This window comes from Symphodus melops (genome assembly GCF_947650265.1).
Source record: "Symphodus melops genome assembly, chromosome: 1".
Lineage (NCBI taxonomy): Eukaryota > Metazoa > Chordata > Actinopteri > Labriformes > Labridae > Symphodus > Symphodus melops.
Genome location: NC_136691.1, coordinates 48,110,005 through 48,131,913, shown reverse-complemented (window position 1 = coordinate 48,131,913; position 21,909 = coordinate 48,110,005). Strand labels below are relative to the sequence as shown.

Below are 21,909 nucleotides of genomic sequence, written 5' to 3'. Positions count from 1 at the left end.
TCACCTCTGTATAAGTTTAAAATGGATATGTTCAATCAAAACCACCAGCAAGTGAGAATTTCCCTCGTTTAATAATAACAAAGGCTTGTCTATTATTTTGAATGGTCTTCAAACATCCAGCCTAACTACAAATGATACACAATCACAGTGGGGGATTTTTACAGACGTGCCCTCACTGCTTCATTATGTCAGGCAGGAAAACAGACTACGGGCTTTTCCCTTCCAAGCTGCTTCCTTTGATTGTTACACATCATTTAAGAAAGAAGGCTGCCTTAAACTCCCAGCACTGCTGGGAGCAAAAATAATGTATACAAAATAAGGAATGTTGTATCGTGTTCATAAGACAGAGGGAATCTACACCAGGGAGTCACTCTACTTCTTTTTCTCTTCTGTGATTTTTCTTTTTTTAACTCTGAGGTCTTTTCATTATCTGAGAAGAAGGCACACACTTTTCCAGTAACTGTTGCACGTCAGCACCACACATACTTTCCCAAGAATCATGCCTGCACAAACAGAGAAGTGGGTGAGGGGGTTTGACTGCTGAATAAGGTTTAGTTTATTGCTTCCAGGCCAACTCAACCTTTTGTATCAACTGAAATGAATCACATACCCACTGAGGGCTTTTGCTCAGTGGCATCTGTCCAATTGTATATATTTACACTTAACTTCTCCTCAATATTTTCTCTTTTGCTGATCATCAGTCAGAAATTATGTTAATGAGAACATCCCAGTATTAACTTAAGATTTATTGTAAGGGGGCACCAGTAGCCTTGTGGCTTGTGCACACCCCACATACAGAGGCTGTGCTCCTCCAAGCTGACGACTGAGGTTCCAATTCAACCTGTGGCTCCTTTTCAGCATGTCATTCCCCACTCGCTCTCTCTCATTGATTTCTGACTCGATCCACTGTCCAAAGCCCAAAAATAAACCTTTGAAAACAGTGTATATATATTAAAAGACTTGTAACAAGAAACACAGTGGTACTTTAATTTAACTGTGACTGAGCTTCTTACCAATCAATGGGTTTGGTCTATTACTTGTATATGCACATTTATCTCTCATACAAACGTTATAGTGTTTCCGAATATCAGTTTTAAGAAAAGTGTATGCCAATAATTTAAAACGTAAAAAACATTTCTATTTTTTTTTTGTTGAACTATATTTCTTACTTTAGAAACAATGTAACAAACAAGAGTCTCACTGTGTTTAGCTTTTAATGTTAATACAAAGTGAGATCTTTATGGAAATATATTTAACAAATGTGCTTCTGGATCATTGTGTTATTTATAATCCTATTTTCATTTACATAAATAATTAGGCTTTAGAAGGGAGTCAGCTCCATCTTTCACTTAATAGATCTGATTCATTCAGACCAACACATCCCTCTTTGCAGTTCAAGATCAAGGGCCTTTAATGGGATTTTGTGGTTGGTTATATTAAAGCCCAAAGTTTCTATGAGTGATTTAAGATTTGATGTGAACTACATGGAAGGGTGGAGATGTCTAACTATGTTTAACTTATCTTAGTTACTGGGCACAAGTTGATTAAGGTCCAAGAAGCTGAAACACTGAGACAGTATTATTATAAAACTTTCTGCTCGCAAAAAGGAGGTTTTTGGTTATACTGTTCCCTTAATCTACAGACAAATTGATTTATTACTAGACATATGAATTGAATTTAGGGAAAGGTTTGGGTCTTTTTTTTTTTAACCAATTCTTAAGTCAGATTGTATTCATTTGTGAAACACACTGCTCAAAAGAAATTAGTAAGTTTTAGCCTGTTAAGAGAACAGCAGCCTTAAACGCTAAAAGCCCTTGATGCCCAAAAACTAAATGGCCTAATTACAAACCTTGGTGTTGTCCACTTAAACTGGGTAAGTGGAAATGCTAACTCTTTTATTACAACTACTGAGCAGCTGTTGAGTAATTTTTTCCCCTTTCACCTCCTTCAGTACAGCTGCACAAAGACTAATGGATTAGACTGGCATTGTATTGGGCTTTTTCCAAATTTGGCCATGTGATCATTGTGTCCCTGAAAATCCAGACTAGAAGAAGAAGTACGTTAGTTAGATATCCAAAAATGGCCACATGTAAAATCAGAAATCCAAATTGGTTTTTATTGCCAAGTACATTTACACATACAAGGAATTTGTCCTGGTGTATTGGTGCAAAAACTCTTGTAACTCAGGCCCAGATATCCTGACTTTATCCTGAAAAACAAAAGAACCCTAAATGTATCAACGTTGAGTCATACGAACCCTTATATTTGACCCTGTCTGCCTGATACCCACATCTTTCAAATTCCGCTACTCCGGTGCACAATGCAGGCTTTTTGTTAAATCTGTGACTGAGATGATGTCATCAGGGTTATTTTCTCACACTTCCTTCAGAGCCACAGATGATGTTATAAAACAGCCTTTGGTTGTTTGTCCTTCACTGTAGCTATTAATCTGTTTCTTGTATTGCATAATCTTTGCAGTTTTCCTTTAATGATGATAATACAATTGTTGTTAAAAGTTTAACATCTTGAGTTTTTTTAAGTCCGAAAACTATCTGACATCAGTGGATGTAAATGTGCGTTTGGTTTTATAAGCAGCAAGCCCCTGCTGACATTCTTTCCAAAATAGTATTTTGGAATTAAACCACACATTTAAAATTAAATTCTCTTTCACCATCATGCCCATTAACACTCCCTTTATGTCCCAATTAAGTGTCTTACATCATTGTTTTACAATAAAGGGCAAAATTGCTTTGGTCTTTCGTCTAACATATTACAATCTTTTTAGTTTGGCATACAGTTTAACTTCTGGAGACTCTTAATTGGTCCCTTTTTTTACCCAAATATTCAAAAATATCGAGTATCATGCTGTCAGTGTGCTCTGCAAATGTTTAATACATGATTATCCAAACTTGAAAGCACTAACATCACATAAAACACATACAAATCAAAGAGAGAAAAAGTACTCAGAGATCAGGAGCTAAAAAGAACCCTAGCATGTAATTAAAGGCAATAACATTGTTCTGTAAAAACTGAGCGCCCCAAAAGTCATGGGGGAGAAAGTACAGGGTTGAAGATGATGGACAAGTCTCAAATTGTTTACTGTTAATTGATGATGTTTCTTTTTAATGTGACATTGGCTGATTTAAGAGTTGTTTGTCCACTCATGTTGCCACTCTGGAATGACAATTCAGTTGATTGAAATCGAGGCGGATGGGCGTAGTAGGCTAGTTTTGAACAATGACATCTTTCTTTTCACATGTGCTTCCACAATAAAATAAATTTATATGGTTAAGATTCCACTTTTAATATTTAATTACAGTAATACATGTCATGGACTTCAGCCTTGAGATAACTGTCTGACTGTACTTGTTAGGTCCTTTCAAACTCTTCACTGGATTTTAATTCCGCTGCTTCTACCCAGCCAGATTTTATTACAGGCTTTCTTTCACAACCTCAGATAAATCTTGAGTCAACGTTTGCATCTGCAGGTAAGGGGAAGAACCTAACTCCATATAAGGAATTGTTTCCGGTGCGTCACCGCTGACTCTCCGGGCAGCAGAGCTACAACTTTGACAAGTGCGGCGGATGCCTGTAGTCACCTCTTACAAATGGAATAAAGGGACGATGGAGTTCTTCTTGGGAAATATCTTCTTCACTTTGATAGTCATAAGTAAGTACTGAAGTTGTTTTTGCGTACTGAATCTATTTCAGTTTTTTCTACCTGAGCACTAAAATGATGCCGATATCCTTGTATAAAATATCGAGTTTTTATAGCCTAACATATCAGAATAAAGCCATTCGTAATGTTTATATTATGACAACTTTGGATGTCATTCTTAAATGTGTTGACGCTTACTAAGCACATGAAGAGCATCGGATGAGTAAAAGTCGCTTTTACTGAATGAATCCGCGCAACTGGCTGCTTTATTTTGTTTCAGTTCTCACTCTGCAGTGTTTCTTCTCCTTCCACCAAATGCATGATCAACAATCGATCCAGTGGATTAAATATTCAACGTTTTACAGCACAGCACATGACTTCTAATGGAGGCAACATGTGTGTTGCTCCGCGTCTGCACTATAACCTTTAAAGCTTTCAAGCAGCAGCTACTCATTTAGTTATCATCCTGTATGCACATTCCCCACTTCTAAAATGAAAGGAAACATGGATGTGTTGAGGGGTTAGCAGAGCCGCAAGAGGAGGCAAAGTGCTACTCTGTGCTGCAGGTAAACAGGCGTGGCTGAAGCCAGTGTTAGTGAAGGTCTCCCGAGTCCAGCACCCATCCACATTCCTCTGCTTGCTGATTGAGGGGAAGGCAGGCTAAGAGCTGAGAGCTGCCTGTACAAACTTGTGGCTCTGATACTGCAACAAGAATCCTTCAAATATAAATTTCATGTCCTGAGGGGTTTTAAATGGCTGTGTTTGATGGGGAATTGTGTCTCTGGAGAAACACACTTTTCCATGAAGAACACCATCATAAAATGCAATCCTCAGCTCTTTATTACTGCTTTGTTCTTCTTGTGTAATATTGATGGTTTTTTAGTAGGTTGCCTTGCTTGCGTGAGTCAAGCTGATGGTTTTTTTTAAAGGTTCATGATTCAGCCACAAAAACCACCTAAGCTCAAACAGGAAGTCAGAATGGTCTATGTCACTTATAGGACAAAACATTCAACCTTGTAACAGAGTCATGAATACATTTAAGATAAGAACTTTGAGAACATAACAACAAAGATATAGTGGGTGTTTTATTTTAGTGAAACTGTTTTGACAAGGCCATTATATAAACTGAACTTTATGATGTTGTTCAGGTGCTGATACTGTTACCATCATACTGTATCCTCTCCTTTTTCCCTCCAATCAGATGACAGAATCCTGCACTCACAGTCCTTCAATGTCGGCACTGCAGGTGCCAAGATTTTCAGCGGACCAGCTTCAGAAGAGTTTGGCTACACAATACAACAAGCGACCAACCATGAAGGCAAATGGTATGGATTGAAGTCATCACATCTGGATTGTCATCAATAAAAGGAGACTATAGGTTATTGGGCAGTGTTAGCATCTTACCGTTATCATTCATTGCATCATGTCAAATCCTGTGCTGTCCAGAAGTCATGGCTTTCAAGTGGTCTCCAGTTAATCATTTATGAAGTTAATGTTGCTTTTCTGCGTCTTTGAAATAGCCATAAAGGAAAGACAGGACTTATCTATATTGTGTGAGACACTTTTGTTGATAAATCTTTCTGCACGCTTCTATGCACAAGAAGCTGAGTTTCACATTCAGCTATAGCTGTCTTTTAAGCTTCGTAGTTAATTAGTTTGCTCCATGAAAACTTTGTGATTTTCAAACAGTTGTGTGAATGACAAAAGAGTCCAACAGTCCACCACATATGAGTTTTAGTTGTTGGCTAAATGTAATATTTCTGTAATTTGAACTGATTTGTGCTTTTCTATTACTTGAAGGCGAGTTGCCCTGGTGGCAGTAGAAGTACTCATTTTGCAAGAGAAGGCCTGATGTTGGAAAGAGAGGCACCCTGTTATTAACAGTGTCTGTACCTTCAGTTTCACATAAACAACTCTAAAAACTGTCACCAGTAACGTGTGCTTCCAGCAACAGCTGCTGAGGTCTTGTCTCTGTATGTGAAATTCTGAAAATTCTTACTCTTCAAGTAATTACAATCTCAATGTTTGAGGTGAGACTGACACCAGATGGAAGTGAATAAATACATTAATCCTGCACCATACCTTATAGACACATTTTGTCAGATTGCATGATATTTTATTATGTCATTGTCTTGCAAAATATAAATTATTGCAAAATCGCAGTTTTATGATAGTAATTGTGACTCTTCTGATTTGATCATGTTGTGTCGTGAGTTTCCCTGGAGTCTGATCCCTAATCTTTAGTGTGGCCTCATCAAATCTCTGCCTTATTCTTACACACATTTTTCTCAAACTCTTACAAGCTCTTTCATAGGACCGTCAGCAATTTAATTATTGGATTTTTTAGGCTGATAAAAAAAACGGAGCGCACTCGACAGTAAACATAGTTCCATGTGCATGACCGCAACAAGGCCAAAGAAGCAGATCTTTTTGTTTGTCTTTTTTTCGGCTGATACCAGCATTTGGAAGTTGTTATTTTTAAATGTAGGTTTATCTCTTTACATCTGTAAAGTCTATCCTGGACTTAAATATTTGTTCTTAAATAGCCGAGACACTCAGTTCAGCCTGACATGCTACAGCCTGCATGTGTCAAACAAACGATTCTGTCTTGTTTAAAGTCTCTTACATTTCACCACACTTATTTGCAACGTTTAGTTAAACAGTAACTGAACTCCTCAGGGATGTCTGGATGTCCGCTCTGAGTCACAGTCTCATAGAGTCACTCACTGTCTGGAGGAGTGGCCTGTTTGCGTAACTGGGGGATTTGGGCAGTTTGTGATAAAGGTCTCTCTGACTGTATTTCATTTGAATAACCATGAGAGAGAAGCTATGATACATCCTGTTTCCTTGTCATTTGCCCTCTTAGGAGGAATGACGTGTCCCAAGTCTTCTGCCTCTTCAGACACAGGGAAAATAACAGTTCCCTGAATCTGGGTGGTTACTTTAGGTCAGCCTCACAGTAGTTTCTGGGACACACACATTACTATTTCTAGTGGCAAGTGGATTTCAATATTGATGACTACATTTTCAGCAACAATATCAATAACAAAAAGCATCATCTGAAGGCCTTGATGTAGGGAAATGTTTTTGAAGTGCATACATTCTGTGTGAACTTGTAAATCATGTTTTCTGTTTCATAAGACATTAGAATGATGTTACAAACATATTTACCTATGCAGCTCGTGTGGATAAGACAAAGTGCAAGATAATACAGATTGATATTTATTTAGTTACTTTTGGCCCCAAGCTTGCTGCTGCAAAATGGGTCCTAGGTTTCACTGACAATAATGACTTTTTTTTTTCTAACAATGACTTTAAATCTATCTATAAATTATTGTCATTGAAATTCTGTAACCATATTTGGCATTACATGATTTGGATGAGTTTCAATCCCATACTGTACGCAGACGTAGCGTGTACTGTACAGAAAAACATGGAGGGATGACTCTTGGGTGCATGTTTATAAGAGTGGTGAGGAGATGAATAATGTTGTTTTCTGCAGGCTCCTGGTCAGCGCTCCATGGAGTGGTTTCGATCAGAACAGGAAGGGGGATGTTTACAGGTGTCCGGTCTCAGGTTCCAGAAACAGCTGTGACAAACTCAATCTTCAAGGTAAGGTTTGAAGTTTTGTTGTCAACCCTCTGACCCACCTACCAAACACTTTCAGTGACTGAACAGAAATGTGAACATGCATAATCCCTAATCATCAGGGAGGTCTTGAGATGTTTGCTTTTTTTTACTGCAAATATTGCACATTTTTTGAGTTTCTAATATCCTTTTTCTACATTAAAAAAAATAAATCAGTTGTAATCTGAACATGAATATTTAAGAGTATTATTTGTCTTGATCCACAGATTCTGTCAGTATTCCAGATGTTAAAAATGTCCTCGCCAACATGAGTCTGGGTTTGACTCTCACCAGGATGCCCTCAGCCAGTGGCTTCATGGTAAATAGTGTGCCTGTGTGTTTCACACAAAATAAACTAACCCAAGCTAAGACACAGATTGTACATTTTTCATATAAAGAAGTTCATATGTGTCATGAATCTGTTTTTAAAAGCAGCCTGCAAATGCTGTCAGAAATGTTGAAGTTATAAGATGGTCAAACAGCATCAGTTCAGTGTTTCATTTCAATCACAACAGACAAGTGATATTAAGAACAGTTCTTATGACAATGAATACAATGTGACTTGACAGAAGATTTTTGGCGCTTGGACTCTATGGGGGGATGATGAGTTTGGAGAATGAAATTCTGATCGTCATTAGAATAAATCCCAAAACAGATAGGGTGAATGAGAAAGACCTTATCATGGATCACTAATAGTCTTCCTTAATGAATTTAGACGAGAGCTTCATTTAAAAATGACTTAAGTAAGTATTTTACTGACAGACCTTTGTTGCTCTAAATGATAACCAGTACATGACTGCTAATAGTTTACATACCAGCAAAAATCCTTAAATGTGACTGATAAAAAAACTAAAGAAAATAGGAGCTTTTAAACCCATGGGAAGAACAACTTTCCCTTCAGTCTGTTCTCCCCCATTGACTCATGTGGTCCTCTGCTGCAGATGTGTGGTCCTCTTTGGGGACAGCAGTGTGGCAATCAGGACTTCTACCCAGGAGTATGTGCAAGACTGGACCCCTTGTTTCAGCCTCAACCCGCCTTTTCTCCTGCTGTGCAGAGTAAGAGTTCAGATTTTCTATGAAATATTCAACTATGTAATTTGATTATGGTCAAGTTTCAATCATTGTAGCCAATGTGTATTGCTGTTTATCTTTTAGACCAGATACTCCCAGTTCACCGGAGTTGTCTTGCTTACAGCCATTTAATCACATGTTAATGTCAAGTTAGTTTTGAAAAGAGAGAAAGTTAAGTATTGCAATATGTTGCTTATCTCAGGCAACTTTCTAAATGACTAAAAATAATTATTCTGCATGAGCTGTAACCAGAAGCTGCATTAAAGGTCGACAATGAACATCTACACTTACACCATGCTGAAGAAAACTTTCAGCAGTAATGTCGACTATTGCTTTTACTATTTATAATATTTCTTTTCTTGTGGAATTTCTAGAATGTGGAGGGCCTATGGACATTGTGATTGTTTTGGATGGCTCCAATAGCATTTATCCGTGGGGTCCAATGAACATATTTCTCCAGAAACTAATACCGACACTGGACATAGGACCCCAAAACACACAGGTGACACACCTTTTTATAATCTTTAACAGAAATGTTAAGCTACAGAGTCCATGAAGTCCCAAAAAGTAAACAACTTCATTTTTAGGACTTCATGTGGTCAGTATTAAACAGAGTTGGAGCAGAATATTATGTTGAATACATTCTCAATATTACTTTTTGTCTCGTCTGTCTTTAATAAGCTTTCTGTTTTTCTGCATCTTTTTTTTTTCTTCTGGTGCCAGGTTAGCGTCATTCAGTATGCAGTTGATACACAGTTTGAATTCAGACTGAATCAGTATAAAACCAAAGATGAGGTATTGGCTGCAGCATCATCAATTACACAAAAGTATGGTTCATCGACAAATACCTTCCATGCCATCAGATTTGCCAGGTTGGTGTTCAGAAATATAACTGTTTGTTCATTTACTTCTTTGATGTTTGTTTGAGCTTGTTTTTATCACTTTTACTTCAGAAGTTTATCTGTCAGATAAATCAAAGCCTTATCAGAACTGACTCATAACTCTGATGTACATTTTTTTCCAAGGTAAAATCTTTTTTTACGTTTTAAAACCACGTTATAAAACCACAAACCTCAAGTGTCATTTGTGTCTGCTTGCTTCAGTCAGTGGGGGTTCCATCCAAGTAATGGCGGTCGGCCCAATGCTGCTAAGGTGATGGTGGTCGTCACTGACGGGGAGTCTCACGACAAGGCCTTCAGAGATAATGTCATCGCAGAGTGTGAGAAAAACGGCATCACCCGCTTTGGTATCGCTGTAGGTTAAATTCTGTGATTCCCTCTCATCATGTGAAAGTATGTAAGAGCTAAAAAAAATACAAGATACAGATTTGAGATTCATTTTGCTTCGTTTCATCTTTCTGTTTCACTGTCAGGTTTATTTACAGGTTCTGCATTTTATAATGCTTTTACATCATTCATTAATATTGTATGCTCTGTGAGCCTTTTTTAGGATACATAAATACTGCTGTAATTATTGACGTCAATGTCTTCCAACCACTTAGTATGCATAATGTTGTGCATGAATGTAGCTTTGTTTATATAACATTTCAATGCTCTTTTTCTTTTTTTTTTTCAATCCTGAATTTGTGGTTGTTTCCTCTCCTGTGTGTGTCTCCTCAGGTTCTGGGTTATTACATCAGAAATCAAATTGACACAGAAAACCTGATAGAAGAAATTCAGTCCATCGCCAGTAAACCATCAGCCAAGTACTTCTTCAATGTGTCAGAGGAAGCAGCACTCTCCACCATCACTGGAACACTTGGAAACCGCATCTTCAACATAGAAGGTGCATACTTTAGGAATATTCAGTCTTTTCTTTTAAGGAGTCATAATTAGGCATTTCAAACGAATCCTGGCACGGCTGAAGCTCACAAGAGTGAGCACATTTTTACACATCTGAACATTTGGCTCAATTTCGTTGCTGTCTTCTTTTTTGATTCTGTTTTTTATACTATGCTTTTTACCCACAAGGTACTGGAAAAGGGGGCGACAACTTCCAAATGGAGATGTCCCAAGTGGGATTCAGCGCACACTACTCCAGCACACAGGTACGGAGCACTGATATGTACAGCATGAGATGCACATGAGATTTTCAGCTGAAAAAAAACAAACAGATGTTGCTGTTATCATCTTTCAGTGTCAATGCTTGCAAGGGAAAAAATACAACAAGTCAAAGTACATATAAGAATCTTTCAGGTAGAGTGATAAAGGGTAAACATTGTAAAAACACTGACCCAGCCCTGACGAAATTCTGGTGCCACATAATTGAGTTTCTTGGAGTTTCTTTGTTTATAATTTTGTTTTCTACTGCGCTGCTATTACTGCAGATAAGCTACATTCCCCAAAACAGTAGCTGTAATGTTAATTGTTATTGTAATTAATTGTAATTGTTATACGGAAACCACTCATCTGTTCACTCCCTGTTTTATTTTGCTGGAGGAGAGTGAGCATGAGAGGGCATATGTGTTAACCACACTCACATACAGCACATTTACTGATTTGTCTTACATCATTTGGATGAGTACCAGGTGATGTCATAGTACCAGTAGTTTTGTAATATACATAAAATTGCAAATGCAAAACCGTGGTTCATTGAAAATAACTTTACTGTCACTTGATTGCTTTAACTCATTTTGTTTGTCATTTAAGTATGTATTCTCTTCATCATTGTAAGTGAGGGTCGTCCCCAATGATCTTTCTAAGAACTTAAAAAAAGGTTGATGAAAAACACTGGTCAAAATGCCTGCTCTGCCAACGCAGCGTTCTCACAAAAGGAAAGAGGAAGCTACATGTTGTAATGTTAAAGACCATGACCACGTTTTAACCAAGTACATTTAGAATGTCTTTTTCTCACACAATATGTGCTTTTTGTTGTTCTTCATCATTTGTTTCTGTAAACATGTTGGTTGTTATAAGGAAAACACTTTGACTCAGTGGTATATCTCTGGTGTCTGTTAACCAGTGTTGATATGTGTGTTGTTATAGAATGTGATGATGTTGGGAGCAGTGGGAGCCTATGCTTGGAGTGGGACTGTCGTTCATCAAAAAGGCTCAAATGTAGACATTTTACCTTTCTCTGCCTTCGAGGGAATCCTTCAAGACAGAAACCACAGCTCTTTACTGGGTAAGCTCTAACAGTTCTCTTCTTTGTCAACTAATCCATTGTACGTTTGAATTTTCTTCCTCCAAGTCTTTGGATGAAACAAAACCAGGAAGGAGTTACAGAGTAGGATTTATATTTTTGATATATATACGTGTAAGCGTGGTAGCTAACCCTAATTCAGCAGCAATACTGGAGAAAGATTGTTTGAAACTTTTCTTTTGAAAAATGTCAACATCTCCACCAGCTCTAATGGGCCATTTCCCAAGTTTTGAGAAATGGGACATCAAGAAGTAATGTTGGCATCATCTACAGCCAGTGGTACTGAACCTCCATAACAAAAAAGAAATAACAGGTATAACAGAGATTTATTGTGTGTCAAATATAGATCTAAAGAACCACAATTAATACAACCAGTAGTTGGTTTGTTAGAAACTAGTGATACTAGCTTTTAATAATAATAATAATAATAATAATGATAATAATAATTTATTCTTTATCAATCCAGCAAGGGGAAAGTTGGTTCACACTCTGTTTAATGGACATGAACACACACATATGCTGAAATACACACTTATGCATAAACCTAGTGATCCTAGTGACATGCATTAATGGCGAGGTCCCAGAGTGACCAAGCGAGCAAGGCACCTTGGCAGTGCTCAAAAAGTGGAATAGCACATCTCCAGCTACCAGGCCAATATCCGGACTTGGTCCATGCCAGGACTTGAACCAGGACCCTCTCGTTCTCAACCTAAGTCCTTACAGACTGAGCTAATGCCGCCCCTAACTGATATAGTGGCAAAAAGTATGTATTCCCTCTTAAATATAGCTATGTAAAAGCAGCATTCAAATAATTCAAAACTGTAATTTATTGCAGAAGTAAATATACTTAGATTGATTTCACCAATGAAGAAGATGAAGTTTAATTCTAGCAAATGTGTAACTTTTTGGTTTATTCTAGGTTATTCTGTCACCACATTAAGCGATGGGTCTAAAGAGTACTTTGTGGCTGGTGCACCTCGCTCCAACCACTCTGGACAAGTTATCGTCTACACCTTCAATGCACAGAAACAGTCTGCAATCATAGATTCAGGAAGAGGAAAACAGGTACATTGGTGTTCATGAATTTGAATTTCATTGTGGTTATACTGTATATACTGTATACACACACACACACACACGTATATATACGTATATATAGCCTTGAGATACTAATTTAACTTTGATAATTGTTGGCCTAGATTGGATCATACTTTGGAAGTGTCCTGTGCTCCCTGGATGTGGACAAAAACGGGGTGACAGACCTGCTGCTGGTTGGTGCCCCCATGTTCATGAGTGAGCTGAAGAGGGAACAAGGCAGGGTCTACCTGTTCTCTGTTACCAAGGTACAAACGTGCAACAAGTCCCTTCTATAGTATGCAACAGTGAACAAGAACATGGTTATATAACTTACACTGGGGCATTGAGGTAGACTGTTTAAGGCAAACACGATTACAATTCTCTTCACGATTTAGGGCCAATATATGCAGCTAGATATTCTCATGCCAACTTATTGAAAGATGGAAACATTTATTTATTCAACTTCTTCATTCAACTTATTGAAAAATTCCTAATTGCTTATTAACTAAGCCTGTCTTGGAAATGTATCATATAGCATGACCTTAAGCCCCACTGGTCACATATTATTGTCTCATCATCTGAAGGGTATCCTGAACGAGCAGGGAGTCCTAAATGGTCCACCCCAAACTGAGAACGCCCGGTTTGGGATGGCAATCTCTGCAGTTCCTGACCTGGACCTCGACGGTTTCAACGATGTTGTGGTTGGAGCCCCATTAGAAGACAATGGAAAGGGTGTCATCTACATCTACAATGGGAATAAAAAGACGTTAAACAAGCAGTTTTCACAGGTGCACCAATCAATCATTTGATATTCGACTGACAACATTTTTTTGGGGTATTTGATGTTCTTGTTTATTTTTGGGAAAGGGTCTATGAATTTGGAGTATTTTATTCATTTGACTGTGTTTTTCTTCTTTTTCAGAGAATAACTGGCTCCAAAGTGGATCCACAGTTGCGGTATTTTGGAAGATCCTTAGATAGCTACAAAGATCTGAATGATGACTCACTCCCTGACATCTCTGTGGGGTCATACGGCAAAGTGGTGCAGCTGTGGTAGGCTTATACATTACAATATTTGGGAATGAAAAGATAACCTATTAAAAAATGTGATGCATTAAAATGCCATGATTATGGATATAAGTGAATAAAAGAATTATGTATGGAACCGGAAAAGCCTAACGATTCCTAACTGCCCTTCTGTTTCAGGACCAAAGGTGTTGCATCTGTGGCGACAAAAGCTTCTTTCAAACCCAATAAAATCAACATTTTCAACAAACCCTGTGACATCAATGGACGCAAGGTGTCATGTTTCAACACCCACCTGTGTTTCACTGCTACATTCAGGCCTATCAACCCTGTTGGGCCCATTGGTAAATCTTTACCTTGTTAGACTTTTCAAAATATATTTAGTCTGTTTTTAATCATTTGGGAAGCAAACTTGTGGCTTCATGTCCAGATAAAACGCTCAGTACCACTTTCATGTAAGTGCATATAAAGCTACCGCCAATTGCAGGTTAGCTTAGCTGGATTGGAAACATGGCAAATGATGAGCCTAGATATGCCTCAAATCCAATGCTTTTGTTCACCTTAGATCACAATCTGTTTCTCTGTGTTAAGCAAACTACTAAGCTAAGTGGATTCTTTACTCAGTGTACAAACATGTACACCGTTTTTAAACACTGTGTGTGTATAGATCAAACCTGTTGAACTCCGATTTTGAAATGTGTGTCACGTAGAGTCCGTTTTTACTCCTATAGATATTTCCTACACTTTGACCCTGGATGCTGACTTGCAGGCTTCCCGAGTGACCTCAAGAGGACTGTTCACTAAAAACAATGAACGCTACATCACAGAAAAGGCAAAAATATCATCTACGCCCCTGTGTCTCGACTACCAAGTGTATGTTCAGGTAAGAAAATAGTGCTTTGTTTCTTTGTGACTCAATTTAGTATGATCGTCAAAGAGCATCAATGAATAACTTGCTGTGATATTTGGAGAGACATTGTGCTGGTGTTTTTTCCAGACGAGGCGTGAAGTATGTTGAACATCATCTCATGATTCGCCCATATCTGGTGTTTTCAACAGGACCCGCCGGACTTTGTCAACTCACTCAGTCTGAAGGTAGAAATCAAGCAGCAGAACGCAGATGTGAATCCTGTCCTTGATTTGTTGTCGCCAAGTGCCTGGGAGTTCTTTGTAAGTTACTGACACAGCATTATGTCTGTATCTGTTTAAATGTTGTTTTTAGCCGGTGGTATTGACAGATACAGGATACAGTTCAGTTGAAAATATTGTAGACACAGTGTGGAGGCGTTTGTACAGTCATACAAAATGATATAGTGTTTGGGAAGATTACTGACTTTTACAACTGAAGTGTCTCACGGAAGTTCACAGATAAATGCAGTATGTGTTTCTCTATAAAAGACTGTTCATCTAATTCAGTTTTAAAAAATGCAGTTCTGATATCTTGTGTTTTTCCCACCTCCATGCTTACAATAGCATAAAAGGCGTCAACTGAAAATACATCCTATGAAGGACAAAAACAGAAACCTGAGGTTAATATGTTGTTCTGTTCATTTTTTTAGATGCCCTTCACAAAAGACTGTGGTTCTGATGAAGTGTGTATAAGTGATCTAGTACTGAGTGTGAAGACGGACACAAAGGCAACAAGGTAAGAATCATTTCTTCATACAAGAGGCATTGTTTCATAATTACCATATATAACATGTACAATGTATAACATCATAAAGTAGAAGAGACCTTTAAAGACAATATTGGAGGCTGTTTTTTCTGGATTTCACTTGATGTGATAAACATGGTTGTTGTTGTTGTTGTTGTTGTTGTTGTTGTTGTAATTGACATAAAGTCCAATAATACAGTTTGTGAAGGAACAAGTTGGGGCACAGCTATGAACAGTATGTCTTTACAATGAGTCATTGTGAAATCTTTCAATAATGATAAGGTCGTGAAGGATATTTACATCATCAGTATGTCACTGTAACCAGAGGGATAGAGAGGGGGTTACAGTACTAAAGATGATGTTTCTCTTGAGCCATTGCTTCATTCTTGTTTTTAGCAAGAGCTCTTTTTTTCATGATGGCACAGCTTGGTAAAAAAGAACAAAAGTGAATTAAATGACACTAAGATGCCTATGACAACTAGTTTAGTTTATTGTTTAGCACAAGTTGAGTCGAAAACAAAACTGCAAGGTTGGAACGAAGCCCTTATGGGCTTGTACAGAGTTCCTCACCTGCCCAAAACTATGTGATTATGCTAATGAATTGACAGACAACTAGCTTTTCTTCAGAATCAGATCCGATTTTTAATTTCATTTTAAAGGAAGTTCTAGTGCGGGCATACCTTCTTCCTCAGTCTGCTGTTTTTGCTCTGCCCGGCACCTACTCAATGTGTGTTTAACTATTACTTTCAGTTCAAGTGCCAGGTTGCTCTGAAATTGCAGTGCTTTAGATTCAGAATCCGCTCTATTATCCATGTATGCTTACAGACACAAGGAGTTTGACCTCAGAGAACTGTATGTTCAGTGAGTAAAAAGTATAACATTAAATAAACAAATAAAAACAGCAAAGACTGATCTATAGAAGGCTAAGTAAAATAATAGTGCTTTGGGGAGTAGTGTATAAAAGCAGAGATGAACATGATAATGAATATGTAATTATCTAACAGATGTTTACTATACATGAGGTAACGTTTCATAGTATTTACATTTACATGTGTGTCCTCATACTGCTCATTTAATCTGTGGCCTGCACTGTAAATCAAGCCTAAAACATAGAGCTGTAATCTGAGCTCTTGTGTTGCAGCTCAGCTCCGGTTCTGGTCAGCGCTAATGACCGAGAACTGTCATTTGAAGTTGTTGTTAGGAACAAAAAGGAGAACGCGTACAACACTCAGGTCTGGGCTACATTCTCCAACAACCTCTACTACTCGTCCGTCTCTCCTTCTGTAAGTAACAAATCCTTCAATGTGTACTGCTCTGATTTAACTAGAGTTTAAATATACAGTACATAATTCATGTTCATAGTCATTAAGTTACATAAACAATAAATACATGCACCAATAAGCAAACTGAGACATCTTTTAAGTCACCTTAACATGAACAGAAACAAAGGATTTTAAAACAAGACAGTAATGTTTTTTTTGTTTATGTATATAGCCACATAGCATTCATTATACATAATGCATTCATGTATTATTCTGACCAATGAATTTACAGGTTGATGGAGTGAAATGCACTTCAACACAATCACAAACGGTCACCTGCCAAGTAGGATACCCAGCGTTAAAAAAAGACCAACAAGTATGTACGAGAACAACTTTTTACTCCTTTTTCTTTTCTTTTTTTGAGCTGCACGTTAGTTTTAGAATTTCATATTTACAGATATTCTCCTATTTTTCCATTACAGATGAAATTTCAGATGAATTTTGAATACAGTTTAAATCAATTGCAAAAGCAAGCCGAGGTGAAATTTGAGGCCAAAAGGTATGCTCACCAAATGGAGAAATGTAAGAAAATGTTCACCTGAATTTAAGGTATTGACTTGAATTGATGTTGCATACATTTTTCTTTTGCAGTGATGGTAAGGAGGAAACACCTGCAGACAACACTGTGGATATATCCATTCCTGTTAAATATAGTGCAGGGGTTGTTTTATCAAGGTCATTTTACTTTTTGTTCCTTAAAACAACTTTTTGTCATTTTAGTCCTACACTTTTAAATTAATATTCGATGAAGGCAAAGTTTTAAATTTTGTGGCTTCTTTCTCCCAGGCAGTCAAATATTAATTTCTACGTGGCGGATTCTTCCATTCCTGTGGTGACAACAGTGAAAACTTTAGATGACATCGGCCCTGAGTTCAATTTTACAGTGAAGGTGCAATGAATAAATGCATCCCTTTATTGCCGTCATTTAAGTTCTTATAGTGTGGATTTATTTAAATAAAAAACATTCATTGAAACAAATTTTATTTCAAGGTTTCTACAGGTACCTTCCCTGTCAGCCTCCTGTATCTGACTATCGCTCTGCCAACGACTACTGAAGATGGAAATCCACTCCTCTATGTTACCGATGTGAAAGTGGTGAGTACTTAAAGGGATACTTCACCCATTTACATGAAGCTTTGTATCATTACAAAGCTGCCGCTCTCGATGCAGACGGCTCCTCTTTGGCGTTTACTTACCTGGTTCATCCGTACTCAGCCTTCTGTCCATATCATTGATGCTGGTGTGTGTGCATGTGTGTGTGTGTGTTTAGGTCTGCGCGTGTGTGTTGGAGCGTGGGGTGACTGTGAGTATGAGTGTGATACTGTTTGTATGCGTGGGGGGTGGGGGGAGGGTGGGAATGATTTTAATGTGATTTTAATGTGATGTTAACATGTAAAGCACTTTGTGCTACTTTTAAAAGTATGAAAAGCGCTTTATAAATAAAGTTTGATTTGATTTGATTTGATTTGATTATAAACATGGTAGTAGTGTTGAATGGTTGTGAATCCAGCCCTCATTTTGCCCTGAGACGAGAAAAATATGTTTTTCTTTGCCTGGAAATTTTCTTCATGTGATGCAATATGACGCTTTTTGCATCACATGAAGAAAACTTTCAAGCAAAGATCCCTTTAATCCCGGGTACCTGCAGCTTTTTAAATTGTTCAAACTTACTCCATAAACTCTACTTTTTTAAAAAGTCAGGCATATTCTCTGATTTCAAGTGTGATAGCTATAGAATTCATGACCTGAATCTTTTCCACCGACAGGGAGATTCAGTCAGCTGTGACTCCAGCAGCCTGGTTGATCCTCTGAAGATCGGTGTGAAGCCCCACAAAGCGTCCTTCTCTGGCGAGAACCTCCGAAGCAGTGAGAGACTGGTCAGTTTATAGTTCATGTAAACTTTCTAAAGAATACATGTTATCTCAGTATTTAGTCTTGTATCATGGAGAAGTCAGTGGTGCACCAATATGAAACTGCACAACCGCACTTGTCGTTTTAATAATATGCAGGAAATATTTGTAAATATGTACCCCTGCTATGTATTTGTAACTGAATGGATGTAGGATTTGAAGTGACATTTCTAAGCGTTGTAATGAAATACAAACATTAATAAAGTATAAAGCAAAAAAGGCAATACATATAAGAACTCATTACACTTTAATGTTAGATATTTCCTAACTTTTCATACACTTCTTAAACTTCAACGGGTTTAAATTTCCTTGATATTTGTAGCTGAATAACTATAATTGAGTTTACAAGTTATAGTGGTGCGTGACACACTCTAAACAATGTGAAATGAAGGTTTGACAGAACTTTAATGTGGTGTTTGGATTTTCTTTAATTAATCTGTTTTGTTCTTCTAACCAACAGGACTGCAAGAGTGCAAAATGTGAATTCATAAAATGCAACCTGAAAGACACCAAGCTTAATACGGACTACTTTGTGAAAGTCAAAGCGAGGATTTGGAGTGGCACATTTATTTCGGTAAATATATTCAATATTAAATTGACACTGTTTATTTTGTTTGCTTATATTACCATTCAGATTGTTAAAAAAATCATTCTGATACTTTCACTGCTCTTATTGGTTTAATTTTGTTTTTTGCTAGGCGTCCTATCAGACTGTCGAGCTGACGTCCAGTATTGCTGTTGAGACCTCCAACCCTGATCTGGTCATTATCGACCTCAAAGAGCTTCCAGTAAGATCACATTTCAGTATTTCATCTGAGGCCTCACATCAAAGAACTAAAGAAGGAAACTATGTTACCTGACATTAGTTTAGTTTAGTTTATTAGTTTAGTTGCCAAGGACCATGTATAAAAATAACATCAATCTCATAGAGAAAAGATGCTTCGTACCAGATTATAGCAGTTTGATAATTCCCATTACAGGTCAACACAGCATACATACACAATACAATAAAACATATTAAATTATATCATATTCACAAGTCAAAATAATGTCTCCTGCTAACACTTATTATGTGTTAGCAGGTAACCTAAATTTCCTTGAGGGAGTCATCCCAAAAGGATCAATAAAGTTCAGTCTAAGTCTAAAGGCCATTTGCCAAACATATGAGCACGGGAAATGACATTTAACACCACAAACAAAAAATAACTTAATTTTGATTGCCCATTTGTTTTTTGTCATATCTAACTGAGGAAGTTCATATATTGACCGCTCCTGTTCCACTGCTGTTCAGGTGGTGTTGAAAGTCAGTAAACCTGGAGAAAAGGGTGATGTTCCAGTGGGAGTGATAGTTGGTAGTGTCATTGCTGGAATGCTGCTGTTGGCTCTGGCTGTAGGACTGCTGTGGAAGGTACGTGTTGGTCTGTGCATGACAAGTTTTGTCATCTGCTGATGTCACAAAAAAGCAATGCAGGCTTATTGAAGCCTGACATGTAACAATAAACCGAAATGTTAGAAAAAAATGTAACAAAACCCAAAATGTAATAACTGGTGATAATATAATAAAATGCTGAGACCAAATTGGAGTAACTTTTTAGTAGTAACACGTTGATACATTTTGGGTCAGTTATTACATTGTGGGGCAGGCAAAATATTTTTCTCCAAATTTTGGGCAAAAAGTTGTTATGTTTTGGGCTCAGCATGTTGTTACATTATCGACAAGTTATTACATTTTGGGTTTTATTTACTTTTTTTTTTAATTTTACGTTTCAGGCTCTAACAAGGCTTTATATCTCAACCCCTCCCTATAATGTATACTGAAGTCTGTTGTAAAATATTTTTGTGTGACTCTGTTATTGTTACCTGTGTATTTGAAATAATCTGCAACTGTCTCTGAACTCAATCTGTTTACTTTCCAGTTTGGGTTTTTCAAGCGAAAGTATCAGCAGCTGCAGAAGGAGGCTGATGAAGACACGCAGAGCCGTGCACATGTCGATGAAGTGCTGTAAACTGAATGACGGTAAAACCTAGCACTTCACTCCTCACTGGACTGTTTTCAGTGTGGAAACTGGTACTGATCACTGGTTCTTTCAATGTTCAATTGACTAAAGCTCAATTATTGGAAGTTGGGTATTCAAATGAAATTGAAGCTTTTTAGTTTGTGGATGGCTGGTGTCAAATCTTCTGTGTGTTTTATGGAGAATTATAGTTTTTCTTTTTGAGCTTTATGTGAGCTTTATCTTTTGTGGTCTGAATGTGTTCAATGTGTGGTTTATGCACTGAATTTCCCCCTCAACATAAAAAAACCCCCAAAGTCACCCGATTTTTAGGGGGGCCTCACATGATATTGGATGCAGATTTTGTCATCCTGACTCAAACATGGAGTAAATGAAAAGTATTGACGTTTTTAGCAAACATGCTGTAGCCAAACAGTCTTCCGGATAGGTAACTTTTAGATCCACTGTCTGCACTCAGGGCTTTTTCTGGCATTTGGACTATTTATAGCAGTAGTTTATATTCCCATAGTTGTTTCTCTGTTTCCTTGTATTTGTACTGTAAATACTGTAAGATACATTTTTTAACTGTCATGTCAGCGTTGTATGTGAAAAGATAATTAATAGCTACTTGTGTTTTGTTTCTTGCACAAATGGCACTCCTTGTAAGGTGTAAGAATGTTGCTTTGTATTATTTTCAGAATAAAATAATCTGCCGGTTATTTTCTTAACTGGTTGATTTATTGACTCTGCCTAATCAATTATAGAGAAACGTTTTAAAAATATTTCTACGAGGTGATATTTTGTATTTGTTGTTTTGACAAAAATAAAGTCAAAAACCTGCACAAACTCACATCACTTGGATACAAGACAAAAACAATTAAACAGCACATTTTTGGCATCTTTGATGGACTTCAGAAAGCTGCAGATTATTTTTTTTCTTGATGAACGTATTTATGATGAATGGATTCCTTTCCGAGCAGAGACAAAAAAATAAATCAGTTCCTCATGCGCAGATACTGTTTTCAACACAGATTAAAAATTTAATAATCAGAAATGTATCTGACATAGTGCATCCATGTTTCAGAAAGAACTAACCAAGTACATTTAGATTATAATTCATTCATTTATATGTTTATTCTAGATTTGAGTTGTTTATCCTAATTATCAGAATAAACAAACAGGAAGTTTGTGAGAGGTTTGCTCCAAGCGAGTGATGCTGCACGTTAATGTGCATTGGCAAAGCGTCTCCACAAGATGGCAGCACAGTATAGCTGTCATATGCAGTACACGTTAATTTTTTTTATGCTCTTGTGATTTCTTAAACACTGCATGAGACCGTTAATAAATTATTCAACATGTATAATCCACTTGACATTGTTTTATTGTTCCTCTTTATATCCAATTTCTCTCCTTTTCTCCTGTTTCTCTT

The 21,909-nt window shown here is 37.3% G+C and overlaps 1 protein-coding gene across 1 annotated transcript; it reads left to right on the top strand.

Annotated features, from left to right (window-relative positions):
• The first annotated feature begins 3,554 nt into the window (after positions 1–3,554).
• Positions 3,555–21,224, top strand: LOC306841492 (integrin alpha-2-like). The gene is made up of 30 exons (XM_079371432.1): positions 3,555–3,670; positions 4,860–4,983; positions 7,161–7,270; positions 7,513–7,604; positions 8,227–8,341; positions 8,731–8,858; positions 9,080–9,228; positions 9,460–9,610; positions 9,976–10,141; positions 10,327–10,403; positions 11,341–11,479; positions 12,417–12,562; positions 12,697–12,840; positions 13,159–13,362; positions 13,497–13,627; positions 13,781–13,944; positions 14,332–14,483; positions 14,660–14,770; positions 15,160–15,245; positions 16,396–16,537; positions 16,809–16,892; positions 16,999–17,075; positions 17,168–17,251; positions 17,363–17,465; positions 17,567–17,671; positions 18,343–18,453; positions 18,947–19,060; positions 19,185–19,274; positions 19,778–19,894; positions 20,403–21,224. The coding sequence occupies exons 1-30, from the start codon at positions 3,586–3,588 to the stop codon at positions 20,490–20,492; spliced, it is 3,591 nt and encodes a 1,196-aa protein (XP_079227558.1). The 5' UTR covers positions 3,555–3,585; the 3' UTR covers positions 20,493–21,224.
• The last annotated feature ends 685 nt before the right edge of the window (positions 21,225–21,909 follow it).

Coding starts and splice junctions, on each gene's coding strand:
- LOC306841492 (XM_079371432.1), top strand. CDS start 3,586: ATGCCTGTAGTCACCTCTTACAAATGGAATAAAGGGACGATGGAGTTC. Junction 13,363..13,496: donor TAAACAAGCAGTTTTCACAG/GTGCACCAATCA, acceptor CTTCTTTTTCAG/AGAATAACTGGCTCCAAAGT. Junction 17,252..17,362: donor GCAGGGGTTGTTTTATCAAG/GTCATTTTACTT, acceptor TCTTTCTCCCAG/GCAGTCAAATATTAATTTCT.